The 27,945-nt window shown below is 44.3% G+C and overlaps 1 protein-coding gene across 2 annotated transcripts; it reads right to left on the bottom strand.

Annotated features, from left to right (window-relative positions):
• Window positions 1–262: 262 nt before the first annotated feature.
• On the bottom strand, window positions 263–26,731 carry LOC133442142 (zinc finger protein OZF-like). Of its 2 annotated transcripts, XM_061720096.1 has the most exons (5): window positions 26,639–26,731; window positions 15,087–15,140; window positions 13,356–13,401; window positions 3,692–3,764; window positions 263–2,143 (listed from the first exon to the last, which is right to left on the bottom strand). In XM_061720096.1, exons 1-5 carry the CDS (start codon window positions 26,692–26,694, stop codon window positions 2,034–2,036), a joined length of 339 nt encoding a protein of 112 aa, XP_061576080.1. In that variant the 5' UTR covers window positions 26,695–26,731; the 3' UTR covers window positions 263–2,033. The 2 variants fall into 2 exon arrangements, with proteins under 2 accessions (XP_061576080.1, XP_061576079.1); XM_061720095.1 differs by having other exon boundaries at window positions 263–3,764.
• Between the last annotated feature and the right edge of the window lie 1,214 nt (window positions 26,732–27,945).

Genomic DNA, 27,945 nt, shown 5'->3' with positions numbered 1-27,945 from the left:
ATTATTAATAATTATTAATAATTAATAAAGTCGACTATTTATCAAATTGAATGACCAATATGATAAATAAAATCCTCGGGGCACCACCCTGGGCCTTAATTCAGGGAAATGATAACTTTTAACAGCAGAAAATCAGTCTCATATGATTATGGTTTAAGTATAGTAGCCTATAATATAATTGAAGGAGTGAGATCCGAACACTAGGCTCTGTCAAACAAATCAATTGTGACCAAAATCTGCATAAAATAACGACAACCACTCATTAAAAATCAATCAGAATTTATTTACATATAGGTGTCAAAAGATGGTAAACGGAACACCCCAAATAATTCTGATGGCATACTACTTATTATAAAACAATTAATTAACTAGAAAAACAACAATCAATAAAAATGAAATGAAAGTTAAATGCATGGAATAAAAAAAAGAAATCAAAGCAATAATAAAAATGATATCACGAACATGTACGGTTTAAAATATTGTGGCTGCATAAAGATGGCTGCGTTTTTTAATATGGGCATATTGGCGACGCCCTACAGCTGCTATAGGCCTATGCTGCAGGGGGCACCGACATGATCCGCTGGGCGGTGCCTCTCACCCTTCTTCTCCTCTACTTTTCCCTTCCTTTCTTCTCCATTACCATTTTTATTTATTATAAATATCTCATAGCTATCGTTTTTGTCCATCGTTCCTGTAGTTTCTTGTGCCGCCCCCCCTTTTTTTTCTTTTGTGCATGTTTGCAGGCCGGAGCCTCGGGAGCTGCGTTCTGGCCTGCGTCCAGGTCCTGGTCCTGGTCCTGGTCCAGGTCTGTCGTGTCCTTCACGTGGTCGTGAACTTATTGATGACGTCACGTTTCCTCATATTCTGCACTCCACTGCATCACCAGTGAGTGTCGCCAACGGACCAAACCTCAGAAAAGTGCGTCCACCAGCCTTAATGTGTGAGTGAAGGACCAAAACTTTCTACGTTCAAATAACTTTTTGAACATCTGACGTTTTTTTTTACTAAATATCCATACAGACTGGTAACACGGTTATGATCTTTTTAATAAATATGATATAAAAATGATATATTCCTGTACGATTACGTTTTTTGACAAATTGTCCTCAAACGTGTTAGGCTTGACAAGTACAATCCAAAGAAATTCATTGTGTCAAGTTTGGTGTTAATGGAGACTTCAGGTAAAAGGGTACTGAAATTAATTAAATGTACATAAATTGCCAAAAACAGTAGATTTAACATCAAAATATAAAGAAATGTTAAAAGGGGCAAATTTAGCAAAGCATTCAAGGAATCGATCCTGAAAGTTCAGCTCTCAAGGACAAATGGTTGATTACATATATAATACATACACAGGAGTTAGCCAGTGGGAGGAACAACTTCCTAGCTCACATCAGGAATACACAGTGACTGCTGGGTATTTCCTTCTTGGAGACTCTACTTATCCTTTGCAGGACTGGCTCTTGAAACCATTTCATGACCCTGGACGACTGACAGCAGTCAGTCTTTAAGCACAAAGTCAACCGAGCACGAATGGTTGTGGAAGATTAATTCAGCAGGTTTCCTTCTGTGATGTCCAACTGGTGAAATGAATGGTGATGACTTCCTGTCCACTAAATAATCTGTGTGAAATTCATGGAAAAACGTATGAAATGTTGAGGAATTTATCAAAAACCAGTTCAGAAGTCCGCTTGTGGTGTAGTGAGTTTTATTCAGTAGCCGGCGGTGGGCATGACCAGCACAGATCAGGTCTGAATTGGTGTGCTGACTCAGAGTGGCTCGACGTCAAGACTTTTATACAGTAAATTCAAAGCGCAAAAAGGCAGGGAATACACAAGCCAAGTGACAGACGAAAAGCAATTCACAGTTGGATGTGATCTGTGGCCAAATGTCCCCATTGGGCATTTGGCCTGACTGTCACTAACTTATAAATTACCCATAGGGTGTTCTCGTGATTCAAGTCTGTTTGAAGCAACTTCCCAGGTGTCGTCACTGCAGGGGGGTAGGAAGCTGGGTAGGAAGTTGAAGCTACTTCAAAAGGTGTTGAGTCCAGTTCGAAGCCCTGCAGGAGGTAGGAAGCTGGAGCTTCCCGTGACAATGTGTCTCGACAGAAACATCATAGGATGAACCTGCAGCAGCAAAACTTCAGCCAGTGGTGGCAGTGGCTCGGGGTGGAGAGGAGGAAGAGATGTTAGAGATGTGCTAATGCAGTATTTGTGAAATAGTTAATGCTATAGTTAGATTACATTCTGTATCTCAGAATGATGTTACAATAAATTTGTGCTTTTTGCAGATATATGGATTTTGTCCATCCATCCATCTTCATCCACTTGATGTGGGACTGGTTAGCGGGGGCAGCAGTCTGAGCAGAGATGTCCAGACTTCCCTCACCCCACACATTTCCTCCAGCTCTTCTGGAGGGATCCAGAGACGTTCCCAGGTCAGCCAAAAGACATTCCCTCCGGTGTGTCCTGGATCTTCTCCTGGTGGGACATGCCAGGAACACCTTCCCAGGAGGTGTCCAGGGGGCATCATATGTCGGTCTTTCAAGTTTTAGGTATGCCGTTGTCTGATTATTTTGCTTTTTTTGCTGTGCTGAGATGTTTTTTGCAATTCCACACTTCATACTGATCACATCTTTAGAGTTTATCACTCGTGTGAGTACGTTGGTGCTTCTTTAGCTGACTTGATGTGGTAAAGGCTGCCTCACACTGTTCACATCTGAACGGTTTATCTCCAGTGTGAACACGTTGGTGAGTCCTTAGATCACTTTGTCTGGTAAAAGCTGCTCCACACTGATCACATCTGAATGGTTTGTCTCCAGTGTGAATACGTTGGTGAATCTTTAGCTTTCCTGACTCAGTAAAAGCTGCTCCACACTGTTCACACCTAAACGGTTTTTCTCCAGTGTGAATACGTTGGTGAGTCCTTAGATCACTTGATGTGGTAAAAGCTGCTCCACACTGATCACACCTAAACGGTTTTTCTCCAGTGTGAAAACGTTGGTGAATCCTTAGATAACTTGATGTGGTAAAAGCTGCTCCACATTGATCACACCGAAACGGTTTATCTCCAGTGTGAGTATGTTGGTGAGTCCTTAGATGACCTCGTTGGGTAAAAGCTGCTCCACACTGATCACACCTAAACGGTTTTTCTCCAGTGTGAATACGTTGGTGAGTCCTTAGATTACCTGATGTGGTAAAAGCTGCTCCACACTGATCACACCTAAACGGTTTATCTCCAGTGTGAATACGTTGGTGAGTCCTTAGATTACCTGATGTGGTAAAAGCTGCTCCACACCGATCACATCTGAATGGTTTATCTCCAGTGTGAACACGTTGGTGAATCCTTAGATCACTTGATGTGGTAAAAGCTGCTCCACACTGATCACACCTAAACGGTTTATCTCCAGTGTGAATACGTTGGTGAATCTTTAGCTTTCCTGACTCAGTAAAAGCTGCTCCACACTGATCACACCTAAACAGTTTTTCTCCAGTGTGAATACGTTGGTGAGTCCTTAGATAACTTGATGTGGTAAAAGCTGCTCCACATTGATCACACCTAAATGGTTTTTCTCCCGTGTGAATATGTTGGTGAGTCCTTAGATGACCTCGTTGGGTAAAAGCTGCTCCACACTGATCACAAGTGAACGGTTTATCTCCAGTGTGAATCATCTTATGTTTTCTCAGACCTGATGAAGTGGTGAAGACTTTCTTGCAGTGATCACAACAAAAACTTGTGGGTCTCTCTTTGCCTTTAAGTTTCTGTAAGGACAGAGAAGACAAATTAAATAATCTTGTTGACCGACTCACAAAAGCTTTTCAGTTTCTATAAAGTGCTGTCTGTCTCAGTGCTGTTATTGACATCCAGAAACCTTCTGATGAAACATCTCGGTACGTCAAATCAAAAGTGTAAATGGTTAAAGCTACTAACACGAAAACCATCAAAATAGTTCATTAATAGGGATGGGTATTGATAAGATCTTCCAACCATTTTTCATTGTGCTTAACGATTCGGTTTTTATCAATTCCCTTATAAATTCTCATTTGGGAATAAAGAGTAAAGAAAGAAAAAAATCCTACAGATACTATAGGGCCTTCGCACTGTAAGTGCTTGGGCCCTAAAAATGTCATACATTCTGGATTCATCGAGCTTCTCTCAGATCCCAGGGGAGGCAGGGGACATCGAGTCCCAGTGGACCAAGTTTGGGCGGTCCTGGAGGCAAAAACCCGGGTCTGGGAGGAGTTCGGTGAGAGCATGGAGGAAGACTTTCGGTCGGCCTCGAGGAAATTCTGGAGGACCGTTTGGTGCCTCAGAAGGGGGAAGCAGTAAGACCGCAAGCTGGATGTGATTCTTGAACAGAATCGCAGGCTAGCGGCGGTCTTTGAGCTCTTTGGCAAGATGGATCTTGGAGAAGTTGGAAGCTCGGCTTGGCGGGAATTGATCACAATTCGTCTGTTTGGAATCGCCATTGAGGAACCAGAGACTTAAGGCAGACGGAAAAGGCAAGGCAAATTTATTTACTGGAGTCTGCCTGTTTCTTTTCAATATAATTGTTGATTCTATAATCTGACCTTGACAGGGCAGCTTGGCCCGCTGCTCCAGTCACAATCTCCCTGGTGGAATGAAAACAAGGGACTCTGCCCCCACTAACCCTCCCCTCTCCCAGGAACATCTGTGGACCTGGATCAGAACTGTACCGGGTCTGTGGACCTGGATCAGAACTGTACCGGGACTGTGGACCTTGATCAGAAATGTACCGGGTCTGTGGACCTGGATCAGAACTGTACCGGATCTGTGGACCTGGATCAGAACTGTACCGGGCCGTCTGATAACATCAAGGACATTGGCTGAGAGCAGCTCTGGGGCGAAGTTTCACAGACTTACCGCTCACACACACTTGCTGATAACCACACCTCCCTCCAAAGTCAACGCCTTCCTCGGCCCCTCCTCTTGTCAGCCCCCCCAACACAGTCAACAGGTTTGAGAGCCACGCTGAAACGGCTGCGGTGCTCACTTGGGGTACTGTGACAATAAAGGCTTTCTGATTCTGATTCTCCTGGACGCCTCCCTAGGGAGGTGTTCCAGGCAATGAAGAGACCGGACAGTACATTACAGCCCTTAATAGAGGGTCCCGGACTCCATACTCACTGAGCACCCCCCACAGAATGGCATGTCAGTCGGGTTGAGGAGATCCTCGAAGTATTCCTTCCACCGTCGGACGATGTCCCCAGTCAAGGTCAACATCTCCCCACCCACACCATAAACGTTGGCAGAGTACTGCTTCCCCCTTCTGAGGCGCCGAAACGGTCCGCTAGAATTTTCTCGAGGCCGACCGAAAGTCTTCCTCCATGGCCTCCCCGAACTCCTCCCAGACCCGGGTTTTTGCCTCCAGGACTGCCCGAGCCGCGGCTCACTTGGCCTGCCGGTACCCATCTACTGCGTCAGGAGTCCCACCGGCCAACATAGCCCGATAGGACTCCTTCAGTCTGACGGCATCCTGTACTTCCGGTGTCCACCGCCGGGTTCTAGGATTGCCGCCACGACAGGCACCAGAGACCTTGCGTCCACAACTTCGAGCCGCCGCGGCGACAATGGAGGCAGAGAACATGGTCCACTCGGACTCGATGTCCCCCGCCTCCCCCGGGATCCGAGAGAAGCTGTCCCTGACAGAGGGCTCAGCCAGACATTCCTAACAGACCCTCACAATCCGTTTGGGTCTGCCCGGTCTGTCCAACCTCCTCCTCCGCCAGCGCATCCAACTCACCACCAGGTGGTGATCAGTTGACAGCTTAGCCCCTCTCTTCACCCGATTGTCCAAGACATGCGACCGAAGGTCAGATGAAACGACAACAAAGTCGATCATTGACCTCCGGCCTAGGGTGTCCTGGTGCCACGCGCACTGATGGACACCCTTATGCCTGAACATGGTGTTCGTTATGGACAAACTGTGACTAGCACAGAAGTCCAACAACAAAACACAGCTCGGGTTCAGATCGGGGAGGCCGTTCCTCCCAATCACGCCTCTCCAGCTATCACTTTCATTGCCCACGTGAACGTTGAAGTCCCCCAGTAGAACAATGGAGTCCCCAGTTGGAGCACTATCCAGTACTCCTCCCAGTAGAACCATGGAGTCTCCAGTTGGAGCACTATCCAGTACCCCTCCCAGTAGAACCATGGAGTCTCCAGTTGGAGCACTATCCAGTACTCCTCCCAGTAGAACCATGGAGTCCCCAGTTGGAGCACTATCCAGTACTCCTCCCAGTAGAACAATGGAGTCCCCAGTTGGAGCACTATCCAGTACTCCTCCCAGTAGAACAATGGAGTCCCCAGTTGGGGCACTATCCAGTACTCCTCCCAGTAGAACAATGGAGTCCCCAGTTGGAGCACTATCCAGTACTCCTCCCAGTAGAACCATGGAGTCTCCAGTTGGAGCACTATCCAGTACTCCTCCCAGTAGAACCATGGAGTCCCCAGTTGGAGCACTATCCAGTACCCCTTCCAGGGACTCCAAGAAGGCCGGGTAGGGGAGATCGGGGTGATTTGAGCATGTGGGGAAGTTGAGCCACCCCTTGTTTATGAACAACCATAGACAAATTTGGTCACGTGACCACGTGTGTTTGAAGAGTTTCAATTCAATTCAATTCAATTTTATTTATATAGCGTCTAATACAACAGATGTTGTCTCTAGACGCTTTCCAGAGATCCAGAACATGAACATAAACATAAACATAAACATAAACCCCCGAGCAATTATTATATAAACAATGGCAGGTAAAAACTCCCTTAGTGGGAGAAAAGCCTTAAGCCAAACAGTGGCAAGGAAAAACTCCCCTTTAGGAGGGAAGAAACCTTGAGCAGGACCAGGCTCATAAGGGGGGACCCTCCTGCCGAAGGCCAGACTGGGGGGTCAGGGACGTCGACAGCACACAGCAGGCAGGTGGAAGCAGCAGCGGGATGACCAGAGGTGGGGGGGGGGGGGGCGTCAGCAGCACACAACAGTCATGTGGAAGCAGCAGCGGGATGACCAGAGGGGGGGGGGGCGTCAGCAGCACACAACAGTCATGTGGAAGCAGCAGCGGGATGACCAGAGGGGGGGGGGGGGTGCAGGCAGGCGGAAGCAGCAACAGCAGACATCCACGTAGGCAGGTGGAAGAAGCAATGGGATGACCAGAGGGGGGGGAGGGCCGGGAACACAGGCCAGAACGCAGCTCCTGAGGCTCCGGCCTGCAAACATACACAAAAGAGAAAAAAGGGGGGCCGGCACAAGAAACTACAGGAACAATGGACAAAAATGATAGCTATGAGATATTTATAATAAATAAAAATGGTAATGGAGAAGAGAGGCAGGGAAAAGGAGAGGAGAAGAAGGGTGAGAGGCACCGCCCAGCGGATCATGTCGGTGCCCCCTGCAGCATAAGCCTATAGCAGCATATCTACCGCGAAGCTATATTTGAGACTAACTATTATAGTTTTGTTCTATAGCTGCGACTATGACTACTGACTCTATCACACTAGAGTTTACACTACCTAGAGATTTACCAACACCAGCTAGAGGTTTACTTAACACTAACTATAAGCTTTACTAAACAGAAAGGTTTTAAGTTTAGTTTTAAAGGTGGAGGTGGTGTCAGCCTCCTTAACCCAGATTGGAAGTTGGTTCCAAAGTAATGGTGCCTGATAGCAGAAAAGAGTCATCCATTGTACTCACCCTGTGATGGAGAGAGGCTGATCGAGTAAGTGGTAAGCATATTTAAGTTCAAAAAACAGTTTTTTGCCGTTCAAAGTGAATTTTTCATGTTCAAGGAGTCGTGATTCTTGCGTCTGAACAATTAAAGACAAGTTTGAACAAATCTCACATATGTGTTAGTGGATTAGGAAGTTATAATATGAGGCTATACTTTTAGCATGATGTTAGCTCTAAACTGCTGGATGATACAAGTTTGTTAAAATGGCAGGGGTGGGGTAATTTTAGCCAAAAGGCCTGGGGGATGTTGAGCCAGTCAGTGGCTCAACTTCACCCACTTATTATTATTATTAAAGTATTATGTTACTGTAATATGTACATTGCATTCTTACATTTTATCACCGAAATGATGTGACATTTTGAATTTTAGACCAGAAACCATCATGCCACGCCACTTTAAATGGAAGACAGACAGGGCTAGGGCTGAACGATTTTAGTAAAAGTTCATATTGCGATTTTTCTGGCAGATATTGCGATTTCGATTTCATTCACGATTTTCTTCAAATCAAGCTTCAGTGCAATATTCACCATGTACAGTAAATTTACAAACATGACAAAATTTACATCGTACCTTCAAAACATTAAATGCCATTAGTCTAATGCAAGAATGAAAACTAAAGTTAAGAATTTATTTCAAATGTATTTATTTACAAGAAACATGCATGTACATTCTATAAAGTCTTAACTTAGTGAAAAAAATCCTTAATTGTTTTAAGTTAAATAAAATACAAAACAAGTAAAAAAAAAAAGACAATGTTAAATAAGTAATAAGAAAAACAAAATTCAACAATTCCCAAATGATCCTGCCCAACAGCCTTACATTCAAGTAGGTTTGGGTCAAGGTCAGTCTTTAATGGCTCAAGGGAGCTAGCTTATCAACATCTATAGCAGCAGTTAAAGTACTTACATTAAGAAACCTGGACTGTCTTTTTACAGTAAGTGAAATTGAAAAGTAATGGTTATAAAACTCTTACTAAAATAAAATGACCCTACCTCTTCCCTTCTGAAACATATGTCAGACATCACAAAAGGTGGGTTATTCATTTATGGCTCAGCAGCACCCAAATACTGCACATCTATTCTGTAAACAATATAGCAAAAATAGCTAATATCTTTTTTAAAAAGGGCACCACAAGTCAGGGTGAAGTGCAGAACAAACAAAATCTCAAAAAGTAATACATCAACAATAATACTTGCTTCCCTGACATCTCTACATCACTCTTTACAGATTTTTTGTCCAGAAAACCAGCATGTCAACTTTTGGTGGTTTTTTCAGACATGAGCGCTGACATGTGACAACATTGCCACTAGCACTAACCAGTCTCTCTGATGGGAACTGGTAGCTGGTATGCACAGGAATTTACCAGCCAGTTTGCTCAGCCATGGAAAGTTAACATTGTGCACTCTCCACCAGGCCAGTGGATCTTCCTCTCCATCAATAGTAGGAGTCATCAGGTAGTTGTCCAGTTCAGCTTTAATAGCATCCTCCATCTGCATAGTGGAAGGAGGGACAGCCTTGCTCTTGAAGAAGCTTTCCCTTCCCTGTGGTGGATGGCGCTGCCTCTGCTGCACCCTGGGGGATCTGTGGTGCTGACACCAGCCCTCTTTTCCTGCAAAACACAGAGATAAGAGCTGTCAAAGTTCTGCAGTCTGATGTGATTTAGAGCAATTGGGAATGCTATGTAAACACTAAAAATGTAATATGTAAATATCACTTTTATTGATATGGCATTTTGTATTACTAAACGACACAAAGAAACAGGACAAGCTACCTTTCGTGCCACCTGTTCCATTTCAATCTTCACTCTTTCTTTGATGTCTGGGACATTCTCTGCACTTATGTAGTCAGTCTGGAATCTAGGATCCAGGAAAGTTCTCAGTTCTCAGGAGATGGAGAACTGGCTTCAGGTATGACACACTTACATAGGCTTCACCGGACAGGGCATCTGTAAACTCCTGAAGAGGAGCAAGGGCATTGTTTATCCATTCAAGGACATCTGTGTCCTGCCAAGTGGGGACCAAGTGACGCGTCTTCTTGTCTTCAGACAGAACCTGAGACAACGCCTTGCTCTGCTCCAGGGCCGCCGCAAGGGGTGTGCGAACCGTGCGACCGCACGGGGCCTCGCGCTATGGGGCGTTTTTTTTTTTTTTTTTTCGTTTTTGTTTTTCCCCTTATAAATATCAACAGACACGTTCCATTACAGACCTAAATGTGTACTAGTCTGTGCATATCAATAAATATATGTGCAATGATGTGCGTGTCTGTTGTTCAATACAACTGATCAGACCAAGCGCAGACACAAGCTGCTCTGATCCAGACGGTGGAGTTGGAACAAACTCGTCGAGGCAAGAGATGATGATGAGGCAGGGGAAGGTATCCAGTATTTTGATAATTTTGAAAATTGCGCATATAGACACCCGATCCAACCCGAAAAACCCAAAAATTTTGCGCGCTCACGCGCGAGGTCCCCCCCGCCATTTCGCACAGGGCCTCGCAAATCTCCCAGGCGGCTCTGCTGCTCCAACACCCTCCCCATCATTTTTTGCCTTGAGCCCCATCTTGTCGGACACTCTGTTATCAGCGAGTGCTCTGGTAAATGTAATTATTGCTGTGCCTTTTTCAGTGCCATCTTCTTTTTCCAGCTATGAGAGAAGACACCAACCACCTGTTTGCAAAGTCCTGTTGGCCGTTTAACTCTTGCATCATCTTTAACAGCATTTTCTGGACAAAAAAAAAGAACATAAACAACAAATGAGAATTACAGCCTGAAAATGTAAGGATAATAATGGTAAACTTTGCAAGGCAGATTTTCTAGCAAGAGAACAAAGTAAATCCAAGAAATTCTTATTATAGACAGTAAGGAAATCAATGAAAAAAAGCACATAACAGTATTCATCATCTACTATTGATGATAAATCTGTTATTATAATATTAATTATTCAAACTAGGTATTTGTAAGAGCTTCAAAGAAAAACATTAAGAGAAAAACTATACTGAAAGTAATACGCACACAGACATCATCATATTAAATCCGTATGAATGAATAGATTACCAAACACACACACACTCTTACACTTACCAATTGCAAGATGCAGCCTGTGTCCAAAACATTGAAGTCTGGTCCATTGATTAAGTTCCATAGCTTTGATGGCGGAGGAGGTTTTTAAATCCGTCTTTGGTGACCGTGTTAACAGTCTTCGGCTGCTCTTCTCATACGGCGTTACACTGGCAAAACATGTTGTACCGTATTTTCGCGACCATATGGCGCACTGTGTGGAAAGGCGCACCCTCAGTTTTGTGTGTCATTTTTGGTTTTAAAACACACATACGGCGCACCGACCCAAAAGGCGCCGTCTCTGTAGACGGAGCTGCACACACGCGCTAAAAACAGAGCGGAAGCAAAACTTAGTTTGATATTTTATTTCACTTTTCACATCAATCAAACCCTTCAAAAGGTTCATATTCTGTTTCTGCATTAAAGAATTAAAAAAAAAACCACCGGGGCGCTGCACATAAACCTGTCTCAGCCACCCGATCATCTCCTCATCCATCCAGCCCTTTTCATTTCACTCTGGCTGGAAAAGTCTGTTTAGGCAACGCCTTTCTTTTAAAAATCACCATAGCCGGCAGTTTCTGTCCATCAGCGTGGCAGGCAAGCACAAGACTAAATAAACTTTTCATACCCCGTTGTGCTGCGGATCCCGACCGCGGCGGTCCCGGGTCCCCGGTCCCGCTCCGCTCCGTCCCCCCCCCCCCCGCGCTGGACCGGGTCTGCTCCTCGTCTGCTCCCTCGCGCTGGACCGGGTCCCGGTCCCGGTCCGCCCCCCCCACCCCGCGCTGGTCCCGCGGCGGTCCCGGGTCCCGCGTCCCGGGACCGCCGCGCTGGTCCTCCTCCGCTCCGCCGCGCTGGACCCGCTCACACACGCGCTGTCGGGGAGCCGGTACCGGGTTGTATCCGACACGAGCTCCGCTGATTCAGCTGCGCCAGTCCGAATTTCCAGACCTGTCTCAGCTTCTTGATCATCATCCCTTCATCCAGCCCCCCCTTTTCATTCGTCCTTATAATGACTCCGGCTGGAAACGTCTTATGCAAAGTTTTTCTTTTAAAAATCCCCATAGGTTTCTGTCCATCAGCTGCGCCAGTCCAGCACCACATACATGAGAATCTGTGTGTGTCGCGCCGCGAATACACACCCGCGCATGTCGGTTTGTAACCGACAGATTTGGCTGCAAATCTCGGAGAGTGAAGCTGATCTGACCTGAGACAGACCCCAGAAATCTCTGCTCGCAAAGCTGCCGGGAACCAGGTCATCGGACCGCTTTGGGAACCAGGAAGTCGGCTGCAGCAGCGCGCATCACGAGGCTTTAACCTTTAACGTGTGCTTATTTAAATAGAGCGGAGCAAAACTTAGTTTGATTGTATTTTATTTCACTTTACACATCAAGCAAATCCTTAAAAGTCTTTATCATCTGTTTACGCATTAATCAGCTCAGTGGATGGTCTCATTCACGTCGCAACTCACGGGGGCTTCACCCGCCCCCTTCTCCCTTTACCGTTCTCATGGTGGCCGGCCTCACATTACCGTAATTCAGGTAATAGACACGGCGCACCGTTTCTTAAGGCGCCCGGCACATTTAAAAAAAAAAAAAAAAAAAAAAAATGTGCGCCTTATGGTCGCGAAAATACGGTAATTGTAGTCTGTTTGCTACTATGGGCCTGGGTATTATCTTCGCCAGACTTTTCACCTGACTTTTTTTGTCATGCAAAAATTTGTGGTGATTTTTCAAGTGCCGGTATAAGTTGGTCACGCTGGATGTTGCAACTTTAGCGCGGCAGGTTTGGGGCAGTACCTGTTTCTGGAGCACGTCTGCAGCCTCAAACCCCAAATACTCCCAAATGACCGAGGTGCTGTTTTTCTTGGGGATTAAATCCCCTAACTCCGCTTCTGCTCCAGCTGAAGCCATTTCAGAAATCAAGGAGCGGGTGGAGCAGGATCGGATACTGATTGATTAGCGTGACCTGTCCACGTGCAGCATGCCGCTTCTGAACGCTGATTTATGGTTCTGCGTTACACCAACGCAGAGCCTACGGCGTAGGGTACGCGTCGCTCCGTACGATACGCCGTAGGCTCTGCGTCGATTTAACGCGGAACCAGGATGGTAGGGAGACGGCATGGAGCACTACAAAAAACCGCAGCTTTGGCGATCACATGATCGCGTTGTCTGAAATCGCAATTTCGATCAGAAAACGATAAATCGTCCCCACCGAGGGGGGGGCCCAGACCTGAACACGGGTCGTCCCACCAAGGGGGGGCGGCCCAGACCTGAACACGGGTCGTCCCCACCGAGGGGGGGGCCCAGACCTGAACACGGGTCGTCCCACCGAGGGGGGGCGGCCCAGACCTGAACACGGGTCGTCCCCACCGAGGGGGGGCGGCCCAGACCTGAACACGGGTCGTCCCACCGAGGGGGGGCGGCCCAGACCTGAACAAGGGTCGTCCCAGACCTGAACAAGGGTCGTCCCACCGAGGTGGGGCGGCCCAGACCTGAACACGGGTCGTCCCACCGAGGGGGGGCGGCCCAGACCTGAACACGGGGTGGACTCACCGCTCCGGTCTCGTCCTTCAGGGTGGAGATGCGGCCGCTCAGGAGGCTGAAGACAAACGGACAAGGAGGAGTTAGACAGTTCTGATCCAGTTAGTAACAAATACACCCAAGATATAATGTTTTAATAATCCACTACAGCAGCAGAAGATTAAATGTTTTAATAATCCACTACAGCAGGAAGATTAAATGTTTTAATAATCCACTACAGCAGAAGATTAAATGTTTTAATAATCCACTACAGCAGCAGAAGATACGACTTTCAGAGATCGGGGACAGAAACAACGACGTGCAAAAAGAGCCAATGTGCAAAATAAAAATAAAAAGCATCAATTTATGTGGACGATGAACCGCCGCCACACTGCGGAACTGAAGTGTCCGGGTCTTCCTCACCGGTTAGAAGTGTCCGGGTCTTCCTCACCGGTTGGGAGTGTCCGGGTCTTCCTCACCGGTTAGAAGTGTCCGGGTCTTCCTCACCGGTTGGGAGTGTCCGGGTCTTCCTCACCGGTTGGAAGTATCCGGGTCTTCCTCACCAGTTGGGAGTGTCCGGGTCTTCCTCACCGGTTGGAAGTGTCCGGGTCTTCCTCACCGGTTGGGAGTGTCCGGGTCTTCCTCACCGGTTGGGAGTGTCCGGGTCTTCCTCACCGGTTAGAAGTGTCCGGGTCTTCCTCACCGGTTGGGAGTGTCCGGGTCTTCCTCACCGGTTAGAAGTGTCCGGGTCTTCCTCACCGGTTAGAAGTGTCCGGGTCTTCCTCACCGGTTGGGAGTGTCCGGGTCTTCCTCACCGGTTAGAAGTATCCGGGTCTTCCTCACCAGTTGGGAGTGTCCGGGTCTTCCTCACCGGTTGGAAGTGTCCGGGTCTTCCTCACCGGTTGGGAGTGTCCGGGTCTTCCTCACCGGTTGGGAGTGTCCGGGTCTTCCTCACCGGTTAGAAGTGTCCGGGTCTTCCTCACCGGTTGGGAGTGTCCGGGTCTTCCTCACCGGTTAGAAGTGTCCGGGTCTTCCTCACCGGTTGGGAGTGTCCGGGTCTTCCTCACCGGTTACAAGTGTCCGGGTCTTCCTCACCGGTTGGGAGTGTCCGGGTCTTCCTCACCGGTTACAAGTGTCCGGGTCTTCCTCACCAGTTGGAAGTATCCGGGTCTTCCTCACCGGTTAGAAGTGTCCGGGTCTTCCTCACCGGTTAGAAGTGTCCGGGTCTTCCTCACCGGTTAGAAGTGTCCGGGTCTTCCTCACCAGTTGGGAGTGTCCGGGTCTTCCTCACCGGTTGGGAGTGTCCGGGTCTTCCTCACCGGTTGGGAGTGTCCGGGTCTTCCTCACCGGTTGGGAGTGTCCGGGTCTTCCTCACCGGTTGGGAGTGTCCGGGTCTTCCTCACCGGTTGGGAGTGTCCGGGTCTTCCTCACCGGTTGGGAGTGTCCGGGTCTTCCCCACCGGCCAGGATGTTAGCGCCCCGTATCTCTGGACCAGGAGCACCCGGGTCGCCCCCCAGACGAGCTTCTTAACCCTCCCTAACCATTTCCTTCCTCTGGGTGGACGTGAGGAACACCCGTGTTATTCTGGGTAGAAAGCCACGCCCCTTTCCCTGTGAGCATGCTCAGTAGCTGCAGAGACTCAGCTGGACTCAAGCCACGCCCCTTTCCCTGTGAGCATGCTCAGTAGCTGCAGAGACTCAGCTGGACTCAAGCCACGCCCCTTTCCCTGTGAGCATGCTCAGTAGCTGCAGAGACTGGACTCACCTGGAGAAGAAGGAGTCTGGAACCCAGGTGAGCGTCTGGCGGGACGTGCTGAACCTGAAATACACGGGACAGGGTGAGGTTGATCTGGTCCCGGTCTGACCCCGGTCCGGTCCAGTCCCCCCCAGAACCGTCAACCAATCGTATAACTCAATATAAACCCAGCCGGGTCAGAATTAACCCCACATTCTGAAAAACCAGCAGTTTCCGTCTAACTTTTACTTGGTTTCCATCCAGAACGGATCAGTCATGATTTAACCATTTCTCTGGGGATTTTGTCATTTAGGTGGAAACATTCTCTAACTTTTAACAACTTTACATCAGGTGTTTTTGACACCAATATATACAGTGTTTCCCCTACCATTGTATAGGCCTGGCGGGGCCGCCAGGCCAACGAGACGCCCCGCCAGGCCTAAAAAAAAAGTAATATGCCAAAAATAAGCGGCATATCCATTCATTCATAAATCAATCATCATTGACGTTTAGGAGCGCCTCTGCGCAGCACTGTTCTGCAACGTGAACCTGCTTCGTTGCCTCGTAACAATGCGAGTACCGCTCCTGAGAGCGCGGGCATATTATGGGATGTATAAAGTTTGTAGCTATCTAACTATGGCGCCGTCAAAAAAAGAAAAAATATCGCGGGCGACAGACAACAAGAAATGTTTCTGCCAGACTCCGGAGCCACGGAAAATAAATGAAGGGAGAGTACATTGATCCAACGCAAAATAATTAAAAACCGTGCTTATTAATCACAAAATACAGTTTAAACATCATGACCAAATCCGCTCCGACCCGGTGTGTCAGTATCAGCGCAGACAGACTGCAGCGTAGCCTGAATTATGGTTCCGTGTTAAATCGACGGCGACGCGAACCGTACGGCGTGCGTCGCCGCTTACACTACGGCGTAGGCTCTGCGTTGGTGTGACGCGCACCATAAATCAGCCTTTACCGTCGCTGACACCGGTCCGACTGGTGACCCAGTAAAAAACAACGCATTTAAACATCTGGCTGGGATCCTGAATTGCTTAATAACCATAAATACAGCCCTTGGTTGTACCACACTCCCTATGGTAAATTTCCAATTTGTTGTTTAGCTTACATTTTTGTTCTGATTGAGCTTCTTTTTTTGGTAAGCAATAATGATGAAAATAACACAGACAATAGATTGTCTTTCCACTAGAACCACTAAAGGTTTATTTTTTCCCCAGTCAAATGCATGCAACTCTGTTATAACAAAAACGGGAAAAAAAACTTCTACAATGTTTAAATTATTTATAACTGATATAATCTCAATTGTGAATAGGGATGTTTTGTGGCATATGCCGTCAGCACAAGCAGCCGTTAAAAGATGACCAGAGGGTTTTCATAGAGATCCCTCTGAAATATCTAGAAAAGATCAATGCTCATATGGGGTCAGACCAGCACACTGCAGCCTTTCAGGCCCATGACACTTTGGTTAAAAGGTTAGATTAAGCCTAATTAGACCCTCCAGGAATCCGCGATTCCGTGATCGCGGAATTTTTTGCGGATTTCACGGCTGTCCGTGGATTTACAGACCAGTGTTTCCTCTACATTCATTCAGCAGTGGCGGCCCGCCACTGCTAAATCATAGCCGCCACGCCTGAAAATTTTATTCTATTAAAAAAAAAAAAAAAAAAAAAAAATTTTTTTTTTTTTTTTTTTGCAAATGCACCATCGCCACATCTCTCTACCTGCTAAGCATCAATGGGCCACCTCTGGGAGAATTTCCCTACAACAGAGCCTTAGAGCTATTCTTTAAAAAGCCAAGGATTTTATATATTTATATATTTATTTTTTACATTTTCAACTGGTTAGAGTTGAAGTTGAAGTAACATTTATTTTTTGTTCAGGGATTGTTCTTCAAAAGTTCAGGGATAAAAGCCAATAAATAGGTTTTGAAAGTTACATTTGCTGTCAAGTGGTTATTTGTGTACGCCGTACATTTACACCGCCGCCGCCCCCCCGGGAAGCATGCCCCCACTGCTGAAAAAATTCCTAGAGGAAACACTGCAGACCTTCCGTGGATTTCAATGTCTGGTGCAGAAAAATCACTTTTACTGGGGTTAATATTGCATATGTCCGCGCTGAATATGCGAATTATGTAGGGCTGCAGCTATCGAATATTTTAGTAATCGAGTATTCTACTGAAAATTCCATTGATTAATCGAGTAATCGGATAAAACATATATTTGTTTAGTTAAAGAGCAATTATAAATATATATAAGATGTTAGATGTTAATTATGGAGGATTTTTTGTGCCAAAATTAAATAAATAAATACATCATTAATTAATTAAATTGGGAATTAAATATATCATTAATTAATTAAATGTGTCATTAATTAATTAAAATTAGAATGAAATATGTCATTAATTAATTAAAATACAATTCATTTTAAGTAAAAATATATATTTATTGTTTCAGCATTTAATTAATTAATGACACATTTAATTAATGATTTCGTGTTGCGTGTGAATCATGAAATGTAAAACTGCATTTAATTAATTAATGACACATTTAATTAATTAATGACACATTTAATTAATGATGATTTCGTGTTGCTGAATCATGAAATGTAAATGTAAAACTGTCAGTTTCACTCGTCAAACTCAGTGGGCGGAGCTAACGCAAATCTAGTGGAATCCACTGCTTTGGTCTGTACTAGAGTACTACTCTAGTACTCTAGTCCCGTGATTCCCAACCCCCGGTCCCCGGACCGGTACCGGTCCGTAGAGCCGTTACTACCGGGCCGTGGAATGGCTTGTGTTCCGATCATAATTAGGGCTGCAATGATTCGCCGACGTTGTCGACAAAAAAGCGATAATCAAAATTGTCACCAGACGTTTTTTTCCCAATGAAGTGAGGCATCTCACTTCACTTCACCTCATACAATCTCTGCCGAGAGCAGCGCTGCACGACAGGGTCTCAGCAGCTTTTCTTTTTTTTGCGTGTCAGCGCAGTTGCGGGTAACAAAACTTGGCACTGGGGGTTCTAGGATTTTTCTGAAACAGGGGCCATTATGGGGCCAAATGTAACCTTCAGGGGCCAACAGTATTAAGCCCCTTTCACATAGAGGGCGCAAAGCGGGACCGCCGCCGGCTTTCCCATTCATTGTGCATGTGCTGCCGCAGCGCAAGGTGGACCGCTCTGCTGGCGAGCTCGGCGCGCGCGAGAGGCCACCTGACACGGGCGTTTCACCTGCCTGCGCCTGAATTGAACATGTTTTAATTTCACCGCGCTGTGAGGGCATCCCGGTGCGACCAATAGGAGAGAAGATGGTTGTCATCCTGCTGAGGACCCACTCCCCAACAGGCTGTCAAACTGCTCCCTGTTCAATCTGAAGTAGACCTGGTCATCATGGAGCTGTAGCTCCAACGAGCCTGGATTCCCCCAAATCTTCTCAAGTCTTCTCATGAGGATTTCATGGACCCTCCTTGCTGCTGCTGCTCGTCTCCTCCTCAGAAGAACTAAAGCCAGCATCCCCCTGAAATACAAACGGTCCAAATCATCCCCCCCCCCGAAATAAAAACGGTCCAAATCATCCCCCCCTGAAATAAAAACGGTCCAAATCATCCCCCCTTGAAATAAAAACGGTCAGAATCATCCCCCCCTGAAATAAAAACGGTCCAAATCATCCCCCCCTGAAATAAAAACGGTCCAAATCATCCCCCCCTGAAATAAAAACGGTCAGAATCATCCCCCCCTGAAATAAAAACGGTCAGAATCATCCCCCCCTGAAATAAAAACGGTCCAAATCATCCCCCCCTGAAATAAAAACGGTCCAAATCATCCCCCCCTGAAATAAAAACGGTCAGAATCATCCCCCCCTGAAATAAAAACGGTCCAAATCATCCCCCCCCCCCCGAAATAAAAACGGTCCAAATCATCCCCCCTGAAATAAAAACGGTCCAAATCATCCCCCCTGAAATAAAAACGGTCCAAATCATCCCCCCCTGAAATAAAAACGGTCAGAATCATCCCCCCCCCTGAAATAAAAATGGTCCAAATCATCCCCCCTGTAAAACTGCCATCCCTCCTTTCCATCCCTTATGTCATTTCATCAATGAATGTGGTTTTACTGCTATTTCAACATTTGGAGTCATCACCAGAAAAATAACACCAGAAAAATAACTCATTTGACAATTTTCACCTGTTTCAAGTCAATTTTCACTTGAAATAAGTAGGAAAATCTGCCAGTGGAACAAGATTTATCTTCTCATTACAAGCAAAAAAATCTCAGATTTTTCTACTTATTTCAAGTGAAAATCTTTGAAAAAAAATTGTTGTTTTTTATTTACTTTTTGTATGAACAGCAGCAAAGTTGAATAAAATATCTATTTTTCATTGAAGTACCCATCTTTCTCGTGTTTATTATAATTTACAACATAATTAAAGCAACCTCATACTAAATTTAAGAAAACAATTTTTGCATTTTTTTGTCATATAATTTCATCCAAAACTTGTATAAATCGAAATGTGTTTCTTTGAGTGGCAGCCCTGTCATGGCTTGGCGGACAATAAGTTCTGGTACCAGACCGGACTGAACAGCGCAATGCACAGGTGCTGTATGCAGGTTAGGTTCAGTCAGCTGCAGAGATGAGCGGACCTCAGCAAACCTCCATGAGCCGTTTCTTTACTGGTTGTTCCAGTAAAAGAAATGGTGATGAACAAGTAGAAAATCCTACCAAAAAGAAAAGCAAAAGCTTTAATCGCAAGTACGACATTATGTATATAAAATACGGATTTGTTGCAACGGGCGATTTGGAGGCGCCAAACCCACTATGTATTTTATGTGGAGAAACGCTCGCCAATGAAGCAATGAAGCCATCCAAGCTTCAAAGACACTTAAATACAAAACATCCTTCTCTCAAAGACAAACCAGTGGATTTTTTCGAAAGGAAAAAACGTGAGTTACATTTGCAGAAGCAAGTTTTAAAGGCCACAACATCAGCTAACGTCGCTGATGATAGCCTGCATTTTAAAATGCATAGTTTTTTTCTAAAATGTTTATTAAAATTGACATAAATTGTCAACCGGTCCCTGAGCTTTTTGTTTATACTTCTGCTGGTCCTTGGCTCAAAAAAGGTTGGGAACCCCTGCTCTAGTCTGTACGGAGCCCTGGAGGTGACTTGGAAATTATTATTGTTATCTCGTGCGCACGACTTTTTATCTCGCGCATGCGACTTACTGTATCTCGTGCGCACGACATATTATCTCATGCCATTCACTTCAACATATACAGCTATTGATGCCAAGCATTTATCTAGTCGTCGAAGTCCGATCTCGGGAAACTGGCTTCACAAACGACGTTTTAAAAGTGGAACTATTTCCAGAGGCGGAGTTGACACAAAGTGCTTCGACATTGTCACGTGAGCGTGCTGGACCAATCAGAGTGGCCGCTGGTCCAAGATCGCTGCCTACAGTGCTGATTTTATTTGTAGAAATAAGCTTTAAATTGCACTAAAATGACTACAAACAATGTTATATGTAAACGAAAATTAATCTGAATTATAAACCTAAGAGACCTGCTGAAACAGTGATAATTCTGTCATTAGATAGAACAAGACAGTGATGATTCTGTCATAGGGGTTCTGCCTAATGATGGAAATATAATACCCATATGCTCAAAACCTATGTTAAACCTGCAATAATAACATGTTTTCTATTTTAATAGAGTTGTATTATAATTATATATATATATATATATATATATATATATATATATATATATATTATATAATTATTATATATTATTATAGTTGTAATATTTCTGGTTCGTTTTGTTAACTCTGAGCTTTGTTGGTTGGTTTGTTAGTTTGCCTGTGGTTTTGTTCTGAACACTTTTCTCTGTTTCTCATTTTGCTGGGACGTCGGTTCCTCCGCCGAGACACGGCGGTATGCGTTCATTGTTATGTCTAAAAATGATGCGCAGTGCCGACCCAATCAGAAACGGTACAGATATTTTGGGATTTTTTTATAAAAGAAATACATGACTTCACACAATACACGCGCTGGGTGACGCCTCCGCTCCGACGTCGTTGCTACGGCAACCCGTCAGATCAGTCAATGATATGGCCCAGTCTGAACAGAGCCAATTGCTAAAAACAGTGTGGACAGTCAGCCCTGAAAATCGGATATGAGAAGGAATCAGATATGAATCAGATTTGCCTGCAGTCTGAACGCGGCCCTAGTTTATCGGAATGTGTCCCGGAGCCCTGCAACAATCCATTATGTGGATTTGATTTGCCTTGACTTGATGTGCAGGGGAACCAATCAGGTGTTTGGAATCCGCCCACTGAGTTTGACGAGTGAAACTGACAGTTTTACATTTACATTTCATGATTCAGCAACACGAAATCATTAATTAAATGTGTCATTAATTAATTAAATGTGTCATTAATTAATTAAATGCAGTTTTACATTTCATGATTCACACGCAACACGAAATCATTAATTAAATGTGTCATTAATTAATTAAATGCTGAAACAATAAATATATATTTTTACTTAAAATGAATTGTATTTTAATTAATTAATGACATATTTCATTCTAATTTTAATTAATTAATGACACATTTAATTAATTAATGATATATTTCATTCCCAATTTAATTAATTAATGATGTATTTATTTATTTAATTTTGGCACAAAAAATCCTCCATAGTTAATTGACATCAAGACTAAATTATATAATACAGTAGGTTCATGGCTGTGCATTTAAAAACCCTGAACTTACACCAGTTGACCAAATTCACTGCCTTCACTCAAAAAACTAAGGATTTTACCAAGAAATGTTCTTATTTCTAACCTAAAAATGCCAATACACCTGATATCAGACATATAGTGTTTTTCCCACGTGTTTCAATTGAACTTTCATTTGTGTCAAGCAAATTTTAAGTTGTAGTTAAGTTTTAAGTTAGAGTTTTGGCAGTGTTCAAAATAAAATTATGATTCCTGCTGTATTGGAGCACATTAGGCACCAGTGCTGCTTGTTTTATCCATGAATGACTACAGAGATAAAATGAAATGAAAACTACCCAGTTAGCTTTATTACCTTTTTATTTTTCTGACATTTTCTGCCTTTTCTTTTAGTTAAAACTGTAGCGGGAACAGAGGTTTATATACCGGCTGATTTATGGTTTAACGCGGAACAATAATTTTGGCTTTAGAGGGGGAACATAGGGGAACGGACCAGAAGAATATAGCGTGGATTAAAAATAAAAGTTAAGCACTGAACTACATGTGTCTCCCGTCTGGGCCATTGCAGACTGCCTGAACACGGCATGTTACTAAACAAACATATCCGCCGCCTCTTTCTCCCCCCTTTAACGTGCGCAGCGCATGGATGTATGGCGCAGCGTCAGCGCGTTGTGTCGCATTAAATGTGGTCCGGGCGTAATACGAGGCTTTGAGCTGGTGAAATTGAACGAAAAAAAATAATAAATAAATAAATTAAACGATTCCTCGGGGCAGAGAAAATTCCCCTATCATTTTTTGTAATCGAATTACTCGAATCATTCGAGGAATCGTTTCAGCCCTAGAATTATGCGGGGCTCGCTTGATTTCACCGCATCATCGCCGCACATTTTCGCATAAAGTTTGGAAAAAGGGGGGAGTGTTGTGAGTGACATGTCGGGACGCCCGGTCGCGACGTGCGGGACCCGTCCGGGGACCTCCGCACCCCTCGCAGAAACCGCCACCCCCCAAACAGCAGCTCTCACCCGCGGGGTGAGAGGAAAAAGGGAGTGCCGTCTCCGTCCAGCCCCCCGCTTGCGCGGTGGGCGCGGCTGCCGGTGGACTCAGGATCCGCGCTGAGCGCGCACCACTGCGCCTGCGAGGGCCGGCGGAGGCGGAGCTCCCATCCACTGGGGGATCTTGGCGGCGGACGTATGGGGTGACGGAGCTCTGTCTCGTCCCCCTCGCCGCGCCGGGTGCGCCCGGCAATCACCCGAGCACTGAGCCGCGGGCTGGAGGGAGAGAGACGGCCGGCCTCCGGGCTGCCACCGCCCCTCTCCTCTCCACCCGCGCTCTCCTTTTTTTTTCTCCTACGACCTCAGATCAGACGAGACAGCCCGCTGAATTTAAGAGGGAATTGGAGCTCAGCGCCGAATCCGCAACTTCCTGCATATTTCGCATATTTTGCAACTTTCCGCATATTCCACGACTTCCCGCAACTTCCAGCATATTCCGCAATTTCACCGCATAAAAGCACATAAAAACACATTTAATCGCATAATCAATGATTTTAGCCCGCAGAATCAATGATTTTAGCCCGTAGAATCAAGGATTTTAGCCCGCAGAATCAAGGATTTTAGCCCGCAGAATCAAGGATTTTAGCCCGTAGAATCAAGGATTTTAGCCCGCAGAATCAAGGATTTTAGCCCGCAGAATCAAGGATTTTAGCCCGCAGAATCAAGGATTTTAGCCCGCAGAATCAAGGATTTTAGCCCGCAGAATCAAGGATTTTTGCCCGCGTTTTTCTGGAGGGTTTACCTAATGATTTCATTGAAGTGATATCATTCAGCAATATAGGCCCACAATGATTTTTAATGTAAAACTTTGTTATATTGCTGCATGTCACATGTCCAATATGCCGCCCCACGCGCCTCGTCTGTTTAGGGTTTTTTCGGTGGTACCACCGGGCCTGAAAAAAATTCTAGGGGAAACACTGGTATATATGACCAATTCTAATTCTAATAATTATTCTTGGCATTATCATGATATACTATTTAATAATGTATTATTATATTATGAGATCTCATGGGATGTTAAACTATAGTATTATTATATTGTTGTATATTATAGTATGGTGATATAATTTTGTTATAATATTATAAAAATGATTGTTATATTAGGATATTAGTATATGCTATTATAGTATTACATATATTACTTTATATTATAATCACTCACACACACATCATTGTAACTCCATGTCGTCTTTTGTTGTTGTTTATACCGTGTGTTAATAAAAAATTAAAATAAAAAAACAACTTTATATCAGGTGTTTTTGAGAAAAACGAAGGAAATTGAGAAGATGGTCTGAATTCTGGTCCTACAGAAACGTTTTGTTAGGATTTCAACTGGATCAGAGTCACTCGCTTCATCTACTCCTTTATTTCACAAACTCCACATTCTTACTATTTATGATAGCAAGATTTTTCAGATATGCATTTTTATTTATAAGATAAACTGAAGTGAAGGGAATATTCCTGGATAGTTCCAGACTTACTTTAAATTAAATCTTCATCAGATCTTCATCCTCCTAAATTTATCACTTCAGACGTCAATGTTCGGTGAGATTTAGGGACTAAATTGTGGAATGATTTTTCCCACCTGGCAAAGACTCTTCCTCTTTGAAATGTTAATAAAGATGTTTGAAGGAACTTGACTGCTGTTTTGTAACTGTTTTCCTAACGTATTGTTGTTCATGTTTCCATGTTCTTTTTGTTTTTGTTTTTTGTGTTTCACTCATAGAGACATGATCATTTCTACCGTTAGTCTTATTTGCTCAGGAGTCAATATAAGTAATATAAGTTGTAAAAGCAATATCCCATGAATGCACACTCACACACTTATTTTTTTGTCTTTATTCTTTATTATTTATATATTGCATTATTAGTTTGCCATCACTTTTGTAGTTATACTTTTTGTTTTTGTATGTTAATCTTGTGTTCTTTATAACACATGAAATTTTAATAACTTCAGTGGCTTCAAATAAGCCCATTGGGTTTTTTGCCTCTTCCTGCACCGTATAGTATTTATCTTTGATATTTTCTTGTATACCTTTAAAACTGTGCAAAACAATAAACTAAACTAAGCTAAGAAAGCCTCTTGGCCAGGTCTCCCTCGCAAAAGAGATTCAGTCTCAAGGGATTTTCCTGGTAAAATAAAGGTTAATAATAAAAAAAAAAGCGAGTCTTGGCTTGGAGTCTTGACCGGGCGCTCACGTAAATGGAAACATATTTAAGATTAAATAAACCTTTAATTAAATGTATTAAAACATGTATAAACATACACTATTTAGCCGCGCGGACTGTTTATTACAGCTTGTTTTAAGTAGCAGCGTTAATATTGAACTCAGTTTTCCTGATTTCCTTAGTTTTCAGCAACTTGTGCTTTTTATTATTTTACCTTCTTTTCTCATAATTTTATTTCATTGTATTTGTTATTTACTGTTTAATTATCTCTTGCCTCTTTTAATGTTGATGTAAAGCACTTTGAATTACCTTGTGTTGAATTATTGAACAAATAAACTTGATTCCATTGTTGGACATGAGGCAAACACCGCCCATAACTTTGCTTTTTTTTCCCTTTTTCTTTTAAATTCTGGTACAAATATGTAACTTTCTTTCATATTTCTGGAGTTTTAGTTCAAAAATACCAATTTGTTGGTTTGTGGGGAATGAAGTTTAGACACAAAGAGGTGAGAAACCCAGTTAAAGGTGGGCTTGCCATCCGTCCCTTGAAATACGGAATTGTTCCGTAATTGGGAATTAAAAGTTGCGTTCCGTATTGAACCAAATACAGACAAATATTATGCTCTTATTTATTTATGTCATAATAAACAGGTGAAGGTCAGAAAATTTGAATATATTGCAAAACTTAATTGGTAGTAAATTCAACTAAAGGTGAAACAAATATATTATTTTCCCACTACATTGAAAGTGAGATATTTCAAGCCTTTATTTGTTATAATTTTGGTGATTATGGCTCAGTTTATGAAAACCCCAAATTAAAAAATCTCTATGAAATCAATAAACAATTCAATCATCAAAATAATAACAAATAAAGGTTTAACATATCTTGCTTTGCATGTAATGAGACTGTGTAATATATTAGTTTCACCTTTTAAGTTGAATTATTGAAATAAGTTTACTTTTACACCATATTCTAGTTGAATTATTGAAATAAATTAACTTTTACACCATATTCTAGTTGAATTATTGAAATAAATTAACTTTTACACCATATTCTAGTAGAATTATTGAAATAAATTAACTTTTACACCATATTCTAGTTGAATTATTGAAATAAATTAACTTTTACACCATATTCTAGTTGAATTATTGAAATAAATTAACTTTTACACCATATTCTAGTTGAATTATTGAAATAAATTAACTTTTACACCACATTCTAGTTGAATAATAATCAAAAATAACAATTTGTTGGTTTGTGGGGAATGAAGTTTAGACACAAAGAGGTGAGAAACCCAGTTAAAGGAGAAAAGATGATTCGAAGTGTCCGATAATCGGCGCATGCGCGTTAGCCGCTGCTAGCCGCTGCTAGCCGCTGCTAGCCGCTGCTAGCCGCTGCTAGCCGCTGCTAGCCGCTGCTAGCCGCTGCTAGCCGCTGCTAGCCGCTGCTAGCCGCTGCTAGCCGCTGCTAGCCGCTGCTAGCCGCTGCTAGCCGCTGCTAGCCGCTGCTAGCCGCTGCTAGCCGCTGCTAGCCGCTGCTAGCCGCTGCTAGCCGCTGCTAGCCGCTGCTAGCCGCTGCTAGCCGCTGCTAACCGGGGCTAACCGGGGCCTCACCTCTTCCCCCCCACGTTCAGGTGGGTGATGTCCCCGCTCCTCGCCGGGCTGGACATCCTGGAAAACCCTCGAACCTTCCGATTAATCTGCAGAAAACACTTCTTCTTTGGGGTTTAACGGCAGCTTGCATCCAGTTAGTTGCATTGCTGCCATCTTCTGGATCTTTCAGGAACTCATATTCTCCTCATCAGACCAGTATTATTTAAAAATTTAAACAAACTCCGCCTCCCTCTTCCACTTGATCCCCCTTCCAAAATACTTCTAACTGTAACTTCTTTCACACCCACTTCTTGCAGCTCTGCCACTAGCTCAGCTCTTTCCCTGTGGTATCTCCTGCAGCAAATAAGCACATGTTGTACTGTCTCAGGTGCTTGACACTCGGAGCATAGTCCATTTTGATGTTTTCCCATGACGTGCAGCGTGCTATTAAGAGCAGTATGCCCAATCCTTAACCTGGAGAAAATGACCTCTTCCTTTCTCCTCCCTCTTCCTCCGGTGTTCACTGAATCTGTCACTTTCCCCATTACTGAAAACAAATGCCTTCCTTTATTTCCTTCCTCCCACTCCTTCTGCCACTCCACGATGATTTGTTTCCACACTATGCTCTTCCCTTCACCCTTAGACAGGCTTAAGTTGGCATCCACCCTCTCCTTTTCCACTGCTCTCTTAGCCAACACGTCTGCTTCTTCATTGCCCCGAATGCCTGAGTGTGCTGGAACCCACATCAGCACCACTTCAACACCCCTCCTTCTCACCATCTGGTTTGCCATCAGTATCTCATATACCAGGTCGTTCCGCCCCTTGGACATCCCCATCCCAACACTCTTCACCGCAGACACGGAGTCACAACAAATCAGCACTCCACAGTTCATCAGCTGTTCTGCCCATCTCACTGCCATTAAAATTGCATACAACTCAACAGTATGTACATTTAAAAAATCAGAAGTTCTCACATAAGAGTCAACATTCTGCCTGAGCACGGTAAAGGCTGCACCCGTAGTACCTGTCTCTTGGTTTTTAGACCCATCTGTGAAAACCAATACATGACTATTGTACCTCTCGGCTACATGACAGTGAAACTCACTGACCAATTCTGCTCCCTTATTCTGTTCTCTCATTTCCAGTAGTCTCAGGTCAGTCATTGGGACCTGAAGCTCCCATACAGGTACCACAGGCCACAACACCACAGGACAGAACTCTTTATCATGAATTAAAACTTCCCGAGCCACCCTCTCCCCCGTCCATCCAAAACTAGACCCCCCCCTCATTCCTCTCTCCCATGTTGCCTGCATAGCCACTCTGACCGG

The sequence above is a fragment of the Cololabis saira genome, chromosome 4, assembly GCF_033807715.1.
Source record: "Cololabis saira isolate AMF1-May2022 chromosome 4, fColSai1.1, whole genome shotgun sequence".
NCBI lineage: Eukaryota > Metazoa > Chordata > Actinopteri > Beloniformes > Belonidae > Cololabis > Cololabis saira.
Note: the sequence above shows the minus strand (reverse complement) of the source record. Positions and strands in the feature narration are given on the sequence as shown.

Excerpts from the sequence above, each read along its gene's own strand:
- LOC133442142 (XM_061720095.1), bottom strand. The coding sequence starts at position 26,694 with ATGTCCAGCCCGGCGAGGAGCGGGGACATCACCCACCTGAACGTGGGG. Across the intron at positions 13,402-15,086 it reads CCAGACTCCTTCTTCTCCAG|CCTCCTGAGCGGCCGCATCT; the intron begins GTGAGTCCAGTC and ends GTTTGTCTTCAG. Across the intron at positions 3,765-13,355 it reads TGAAGGACGAGACCGGAGCG|AAACTTAAAGGCAAAGAGAG; the intron begins GTGAGTCCACCC and ends CTGTCCTTACAG.